The sequence below is a fragment of the Gastrolobium bilobum genome, unplaced genomic scaffold, assembly GCF_033153095.1.
Source record: "Gastrolobium bilobum isolate Gb01-03AN ecotype WA unplaced genomic scaffold, APGP_CSIRO_Gbil_v1 utg60503, whole genome shotgun sequence".
NCBI lineage: Eukaryota > Viridiplantae > Streptophyta > Magnoliopsida > Fabales > Fabaceae > Gastrolobium > Gastrolobium bilobum.
In genome coordinates this window covers 203,358-211,672 of record NW_026896511.1, presented here as the reverse complement: position 1 = coordinate 211,672, position 8,315 = coordinate 203,358, and the positions used below count along the sequence as shown (strand labels likewise).

The following is an 8,315-nucleotide window of genomic DNA, read 5'->3' as shown; positions in this document are numbered from 1 at the left end:
CTGGCACTTTTGATTCATTCGCATTGGAGGAGGGTAAGGACAAAACTAGTCTAGGATTTGAGTCTGATTCTCTTGTTTTTATCCACCACCTATCCACTCTTTTAGTTTCTATCCAACTTGGTGAATATCAAAATTAAAACTACAGAGGACAGACACATTGTTATACCGTTAATATATAGGGTGTGAGAGTTTGATAAAATATTCCCATTAATCTTTTCAACCTTTTACCACTACTCTTTCACCATAAATTGGAGACTCCTAATCCTATATGCTAGAAAACCAGAAAAAAACCTGTTTGATATTTTCTTTGAGAGTTGACAGCTAAAAAGAAGATGAATGCATTTGCTTCAGAATGCAGTAGTGGGTGTGAGTCTGGTTGGACTCTATACCTCGAACACTCTTTCCTTAACCAGAATCGATTTATAGATGGAACTGATGGATTTTATGAGGAACACAAAGACAAAAGAGTCAAAGATGAGAACTCTGGGGATGAGGAGGACTTGTCCATGGTTTCTGATGCTTCTTCTGGGCCTCCACATATCCCAGATGATGAGGCTTGCTTCAATGAAGAACATAATAATGGTTGCTTTTATTCAGCACCCAAAGCAGTGAAGCTGGCCAAGAGTGGTACAAAGAGGCTGAAAGTTAAAGAGAATCAACACCGTGAAAATCAACATCTACCCTCTTTTCTTCATGACACTGCTAGCTCTCATGTGTTTGACATCTCCACTGTAAGTTTGAGATGTTGAATGCCAAGAGTTTGAGCTTGCTTACTATTTCAATTTTTTTGTTGAGTATTTTTTTAAAAAAATAATGACTTGTGTGCAATGTGTTTGTTACTAATGGTTTTCAGAATGATGTTACTGGGACCAACCGACAAACTTCGACAGGGAGCATGCTAAATTATTCCCAAGGTTTCTCTGCAAATTATTTTGAGGTACTTGGCTTGATTCTCTTCTTTTTATTTCAATCATTTTTACACTTTGTTAGCAGGCAAGGCATAGCTAAAACCATTTGAGTTCTTGCAGGGGAGATCCTCATTCCAAGAAGAACACTTCGGTTTATTACAACCATCTCTATCAAAAAATGAACTTCAAGGCAACAAGTAAGTTTCTTCTTGTGAACAAATCTTTGGTGCATCCGATGCACTGAATTTTCAGTATATCTTTTACTTATAATTTTAATATTAGATAGGAGAGTGATTTAACAAAAAAAAAATAAGACATATGTCATATTGTGCATAGAAGATGGATAGAAAATTCAAAAAGAAATTTTTCTTCTTCTTCTGTGCACTATAAATTTTTTTACTTGCAATGACTTATATAGCCCAACAGAATTCTAATTTTTGGTTTTGATAATTCATTTGCATTCTTTTGTTTAGCAGATGGTATGGAGGAAAGAAATGGAGATGAGGCAAAGATGAGATGAGTTCTCCTAATGGCTGCCTCAGCTATTAAAGTAGTTGCTGTGGAAGTTACTGAAGATCAATGGATGGAGAATAACGGTGTAGAAGTAACTAGATATCAATAGGGACCATGTAACCTTCTTTTCTTTTCCTTGTCAATGCAGTGGGAAACAACCTGAAAGGACAAGTCAGAAATAAATTTTTTTGCTTCCAAAATTTAATTTTCTTGTCAATGAATGATGATTCCAATATAGAGAAGTTAGGCAGGCTAGGCTCTGTATAAGCATGCTCACTCCTTGTTTTTGATGAAGCCCCACGCTCAATTTATATAAGCAATGCAGTACTACCAACTCTTGCAACCTAAATTAATAAATATTTAATTGCTCTATTCGGTTCGGTCGCTTTAAAAATGTAATAACACGATCTTATTTTTCTTTGGCAGTATAAAATTAGCCCCGTAATGAAATACAACTTTTCCACATTGAGAGTTTAATTCCCAGTTAAGTTCAGTTAGAGGCTAAGAGCAGATCTTCTAGCAAAGGTACCTGCAAAATTTATTCAACAGATAATTGCAATCTCGATTGGGGTTAACAATCTGTTACTCAATCTTCCTGTTAATTTGTCTATTATTCTTAACGATATGCACGATATAAATCCATAGGACTATGTTCCAAGGATTACCGTGGTATGGAAGATGGCAGTGATCTGCTGTTACTCACTTTAACAATCCCAGAAAATTTTCAATATAACTTCCTAATTGCAACTCTCATAATACCAAAGAGATCAAAAGTTTTTAAAATAATCCCGAAAGCATATGAGTAAGATGATAAGGTCAATTTATAAAATAATTTTTAAAAAGTTTTTTTCCTTTTAGTTGAAAAGATTTCACTGATAAATTAAACTATGCACTTGACAATTCAATTGGATAATTTTCCTGTTTTTACTCATATAAATTTATGTATTCTTTTTAGTAAAGCAAGATAAAATTAAATGCTGCCCGACTAAATATATTGATACTCTAATCAAAGATAATTCAGATAAAATCCACTAGGATTAGCTAGTGGTGGAGTCCGTGAGTTAAATGTATGTAGTGTAAGGGTGTGTGTTCAATTCTCATGTAATGCAAAAAAAAAAAAAAAAATTCAGATAAAGGCTATGTGATGCTTTATTGATTAGGTAGGATCTATATTTGGATCTTTATGTTAGTACAAAGAGCCGTGGTTATAATTTTTTTTTTTTTTTTAAGTTTTCCTTATAAAAAAGGACAAGGCCTTTATGACTGTTAGGGGGAGTCCAGACAAGGCTCCATCTTCTGAAAGTGAAAGTTCAAGTGTTTCCAATTGACTCAAAATGAAGGCTTGACCTGCTTCCAGAAAGAGAAAAGATGATAAATAGGGTTATGAGGGATGGGCAATCAGGACAGTGTAGAAAGATGAGAAGGAAATGTCAATCTTCATGTTGGAATATTTCATATGTATCTCTTTAAATCTCTTTTGAGTTCAGGATATCCTGCCCGAGATCTTCCTGACCCAAAAGGAACATGCCCCATTTTGTTTATTTTATCAACTTTATCTCTTTTGGAAGGATCCTTTTTTAATATATGATATTTGATGTTTGTTTATGTAGGTTTGCTCCCTCTATGTCTGTCTGATTGGAAGCTGTCATAGGACTTGATGGCATGCAAAATTGTGCACTTGATTTTTTTATTCCTTTACTTATTCCTAGTCAGAGTTCCTGTTAAGTCCAGAAAGGTTGAAAAAGGTAAAGAAAAGATGGCATTGAGAATTTAGTATGACAAAATCCTAATCTCTGTCCACATGTTGTTTTCTTATATATAATTTGAAGAAAAGGCTAAAATAATAGAGGAAGCTAACCAAAAGACAAATCAAACACAATAACTTCCACAGAGAGAAAACAATATAAAATTGATGATAGTTTAATGTCCAGCTGCATTCCATCAAATTGGATAAGAGTAAGGGTGTGGGAAAAACAATTCTGCCCTTCCAACCACCACCACCACCCAAACCAAACCCCTCTCAGTATCCTTGTAACAAAGAGGGTAATTTCTTGCTTCCAAAAACTTGTCTATCATCTGATCTCCTATTTATGTGACCATTGCCAATATAATTTGGATGTTCCCATTTCTCATGACAACACTTTCTGCACTTCTGCGGGTTGAAAGATCTATGCCAAGGACATGAATGTGGTACAAACAGTGACATGATCACTAGGAGAGATTAACTCATCACGTCACTGCATATACCCATGTTATGGGTTTGGGAGCACAATGCTTAATTTCTAGTCAACTTTCTAATACAGTAGCAAACCTAATCGTAGCAAACCTTAGCCAATAAAAAATAATTTTTTAATTAGACACCGAGTGAGGAGTGTCCAACACTTGTCCTAAGGATGTGCAAGGAGTGATTTGGAAGCATGTCCGATACTCCTTCGCTACAAGTGTTACTTACCAATGTATGTCGGTGCTTCATAGTCAAACTTTCAAATCACAAAGGTATTTTATTTCCTTTCAATTCTGATATTGTTTTGGAAACTAATAGTAGATTTCTACTGTTCAATCTTGGACTTCACATGTAGGATACAGGACCCTTACTCTCTGATCTACAACTTGTGGACTTCATTAAGAAAACCAACTATGTCCATTGGATAACTGCGTGAGTGCCCATAAATTTGATAGTTCATAATGTGAATACAAACAAAACCTATATATATGGTAGGAGGATTATTTTTATATGTTTGGAAAAGTAAAAGTGAGTTTCCTATAATCTCATATTTGGTAGTACATTGGAAAGAAATTTACTCGAAAAATAACTTTCTCATAATTCTGTTTTGTGTGTATTTTTTAAATCAAAATATCACGAAAAATATCATCAAAAGATAGGAAAACATGGATTAATTTTTTTCATCACACAGATACAAACTGCTAGAAAATTGACTTAAAATATATCGATGTGGACCCTTGATAAAGGAAATTTAACTTTTAAAACAGAGTTACATTGATCTCCAAAGCACCAAGTAGGCTCTGTCAAACTGATTCAAAGTCATGGCAGGATATGCAAACCAAAAGTCACATAATGGGAGATCTGGTGGCTATGCAAGTCACACTGTGTCAAAGACAACGTTACCAAGAAGTTCTCACAGTATAAAGCATTTCCCAAATTGGGAGCTAAGAATGATCATAAGATTTGACTTTGGATGACCAAAAGTGAGAAATGAATGCATATGGTGATTGGTGAACCTATATAAGTAATGTTGGAACACACCAACCAAATCAATCCGTAGTTCAGTCACTTTAGATCTTTGATCTTCTCGGGGGGTGACTTTCAGGCCCTAGCTTGCCAATAATATTTTCTTGTCCTTTGAACAAGTCATGTCAATGCAGTGAAATTGGTTTATCTTATTATGCAACAAACCATTGCTCTCTCCTATTCAGAGTCTATCAAATTTCAGTGACGCATCTTGCAAGAAAGAAACTGCCACCATATCCGAATATCCCAAGATAAAACAAATCAAAAATAGAAAGAAAGAAGAAACCCCAGAGGACTGAAATTGTTGGAGCCAATGAAGTTTTTGTGGTTCAATATACTATTGTAAAGAACCTTGGGATACACCACCCCAAAAGTTAGCTCAAAGGGTGGGAGTGCCCAAGATCTTATAAACTCCACATTAGTTACACATACAACTAATGTGGGACTATATATCTCAACACGCCCCTTCACACGAGAGCCCATTGGGCTTGAAGAGTGGACAATGCAACAGGCCCAGCCTACCTGTGTTAAGAAACGCCACAAGAGAAAGTGGGGCGCGGCGAGGCTCTGATACTGATACCATGTAAAGAACCTTGGGATACACCACCCCAAAAACTAGTTCAAAGGGTGGGAGTGCCCAAGACCTTATAAACTCCACATTAGTTGCACATACAACCAATGTGAGACTATATATCTCAACACGCCCCCTCAGACGAGAGCCCACTGGGCTTGAAGGGTGGACAACATACAAGCCCACCTACATGTGGAAATTCCACTACAAAGAAAGTGAGAGGCGATGAGATTTCGAACGCTCTGATACCATGTAAAGAACCTTGGGATACACCACCCCAAAAGCTAGCTCAAAGGGTGGGAGTGCCCAAAACCTTGTAAACTCCACATTAGTTGCACATACAACTAATGTGAAACTATATATCTCAACAACTATTAAAGGAATGTGATGCCAACCAATGTCAACTTAAAGTCAATTACTTGAAATGACTGTACTTGGTGGAATTCAAGAATACAGAAAATCACAATCTACCGGGCAATGTGCCTATGTGGATCTAATGTACAATTTCAAAGGTGGAGCTACAGTCTACAGAAGCAAATTCAATGTCATCAGAGCACCAGTTAGATGACTAAAAAGTAACAACTTTAGCAATTCAGAAAACCGATTTCACTTGTTCTTTTGAAGCCAATCAAGGATACCCTTTTCTGTGTCTGACAGTTGCCCATTCTTTCCTTTCAAAGTTCCTTCCATCAATTCAAAGTAATCCTTGTAGTTACGCTTGTAATAACTCTCCAGCCTCTGTTACACAATGTGATTAAAAATTAAACACGGCTTACAACATAAATTCACATCTTCTGCTCATTCATGCACACACTAGAGACAACATGAAATGGAGTAGGTAGCGAGAAAATTCGAATTCGATTTCCACCAAATATATCATTAACGAGGGGCGAAGAACTTTAACCGGTAATTAAGCCCGACTAAGATTTATTAGGATACAGCGAGTCAACTCGCTTCAAAAAAGTAATTAACTCGCTTCAAAAAAGTAATTAGTATCAGTATACGAAAAAACAAAAAAAAAACATGTTAAACGGATTGGGCTTGAAAATAATCTGTCTATTAGCAAAAACGTTATTGCATCATTTATTAATTTTCTAACATTTAAATGCACACCATCATACATGTGAGGAATTTAGCTAGTCACTTGTTTACCTCTTTGTCATTTTTCTCCTTGTTTTCCTCTGATTTCTTCAGATATTCTGATAACAATTTCATGACAAAGTTTTTTTGGGTTAGCAAGACCACACTACAAGTTGTTAAGAAGTAGGGCAGATACACTACCAGTATTTCAAGACAAAACAAACGAGGAGAGTTATGCATACTTTTAAGAAGATCGGTCCTAGGATCAGGTACTTGGGTGGTGGCAATTACAGTGGATAAGACAAGTCCTCTCCTTCCAAGTCCCACATTGGTGCTTAAGGTGGGTGTGGTTGTTGCTGCTTTTCCTTGTGTTCTATGAACTGCTTGCAAATTGGATGAAGCATACTTGTTTACTGTGACAGTTAGTGCCATCAATATGCTTTGCCCTATTGAACTCATCAGATAGTTTTCATTAGTCACCTCTATCTATTCTAGCTTGTTTAACTACAACCAAGAGTTATAGCGAATGGATAATGAAGATGAGCCACTACAGCACGTGTCAATCTGTTTAGGGACTATATTATGTAAATAACGGAAACCAAACTTTTTTTTTTTTTTTGGTTCAAAAAGATTCTCATTTTATTTTTGAGCTAAGTTAACTCTAAACAATGTTTGAAATTTTGGTTTTAATAGAGCTCATTAATTAGCGTAGATTGGTTCATGTATCTGATCCTATAGTGAGATAATGTTTAGTCGTTGTTTTGCTCTTGAGCTAATTTAAATATATTCATTAGCCTAAAAAAAATTCCAATTTTTATTGAAAAACATTAAATTAAAAAATCCAAATATTTAGATACACTAATATATAAGCAAAGAGATGAGGTTGATGCTTTATCATTAGTCCATATGGTGTGGACGAACGGAGATAGCACTCGACATCTAGGTAAATGTCTTTCAATTACGCCCAGTTTAAGATTCTAGGATACACGCACTTAAAATTTATTCAACTAAAATAAAAAAACATAAAGTTGAAAATTGGAAATTTAATAAATTAATATAAATTGGATTAGATCAATTTTTAAATCCAAATTTAAAATTGATTTAAACCAAGTTGACCGAAATTATATATACTTAAAAATATTATTTTATTTAAGAAATTTTTATATTATTCATACTTATTTTTTGAAAAAATTCTATTATATCTCAAGTCATACTAATTAATTTCTTATCTTAACTTTGGAGATATTTTATACTTCTTGATAGTTAATTTGAAATCATATTCATAATTTAATATGCGTTTTGAATGCACTTCAATAAATTTATTTAAATTTATACGTAGTATATTTTGATAAAATATATTTGATATATTTTAATAAAAATGAAGTTTTATATTTCGATTAATCCAGATACTATTTTTTATTTTTTTAAAAAAAACTGAAAAATAAATTCAATACAGACCAATTTAGATTAAATTAGAATGAACTAAATTTGCAATTTTAAATAAAACTAATACAGAAATAAGATAAATTGGGCAAGTTTAAAGAAAAATTTTAACCGTTAATTTCTAAAAATTTAATAGTTATAATTTATTGGGTTACACTTATTAATTAATTATTAATTTCTAACAAATTATAACCGTTAAATAGACGAAAATCAACTATTAAAATTTAATGTCAAACTTTTTAATTTGACACAGGTCAAAATCCAAGATAAGAAATATATATATTTTATAACAGAAAAATATTTCTGCAATTACTACAGATAAGTTATCTGCATTTACTTCCAAAATGACATCGTGGGATTGAAAGATTAAAAAATTATAATTATAAAGACTATAATAATCCTAAAATAAATTAAAATTACAAAAACAAAATTATAATTATAAAGACTATAATAATTCTAAAATAAATTAAAATTACAAAAACATCATAATTTCTTTCGCAAAACGATATGGTATATTCATTCAACTTTGGCTCACATGACGTGACGGCGT

General features: G+C 33.6%; 2 protein-coding genes across 2 annotated transcripts; one reads left to right on the top strand and one right to left on the bottom strand.

Annotated features, from left to right (window-relative positions):
• The first annotated feature begins 332 nt into the window (after positions 1 to 332).
• LOC133300152 (protein SOB FIVE-LIKE 5-like) lies at positions 333 to 1,412 on the top strand. Its single transcript, XM_061499651.1, has 4 exons — positions 333 to 731; positions 854 to 937; positions 1,029 to 1,105; positions 1,385 to 1,412. The coding sequence occupies exons 1-4, from the start codon at positions 333 to 335 to the stop codon at positions 1,410 to 1,412; spliced, it is 588 nt and encodes a 195-aa protein (XP_061355635.1).
• Positions 1,413 to 5,619: 4,207 nt separating this feature from the next.
• On the bottom strand, positions 5,620 to 6,839 carry LOC133300161 (uncharacterized). Its single transcript, XM_061499663.1, has 3 exons — positions 6,565 to 6,839; positions 6,395 to 6,441; positions 5,620 to 5,980 (listed from the first exon to the last, which is right to left on the bottom strand). The coding sequence occupies exons 1-3, from the start codon at positions 6,779 to 6,781 to the stop codon at positions 5,849 to 5,851; spliced, it is 396 nt and encodes a 131-aa protein (XP_061355647.1). The 5' UTR covers positions 6,782 to 6,839; the 3' UTR covers positions 5,620 to 5,848.
• Positions 6,840 to 8,315: the final 1,476 nt, after the last annotated feature.

Excerpts from the sequence above, each read along its gene's own strand:
- LOC133300161 (XM_061499663.1), bottom strand. The coding sequence starts at position 6,781 with ATGAGTTCAATAGGGCAAAGCATATTGATGGCACTAACTGTCACAGTA. Across the intron at positions 6,442-6,564 it reads TAGGACCGATCTTCTTAAAA|AATATCTGAAGAAATCAGAG; the intron begins GTATGCATAACT and ends AATTGTTATCAG. Across the intron at positions 5,981-6,394 it reads AGGAGAAAAATGACAAAGAG|AGGCTGGAGAGTTATTACAA; the intron begins GTAAACAAGTGA and ends ATTGTGTAACAG.
- LOC133300152 (XM_061499651.1), top strand. The coding sequence starts at position 333 with ATGAATGCATTTGCTTCAGAATGCAGTAGTGGGTGTGAGTCTGGTTGG. Across the intron at positions 732-853 it reads ATGTGTTTGACATCTCCACT|AATGATGTTACTGGGACCAA; the intron begins GTAAGTTTGAGA and ends AATGGTTTTCAG. Across the intron at positions 1,106-1,384 it reads AATGAACTTCAAGGCAACAA|ATGGTATGGAGGAAAGAAAT; the intron begins GTAAGTTTCTTC and ends TTTGTTTAGCAG.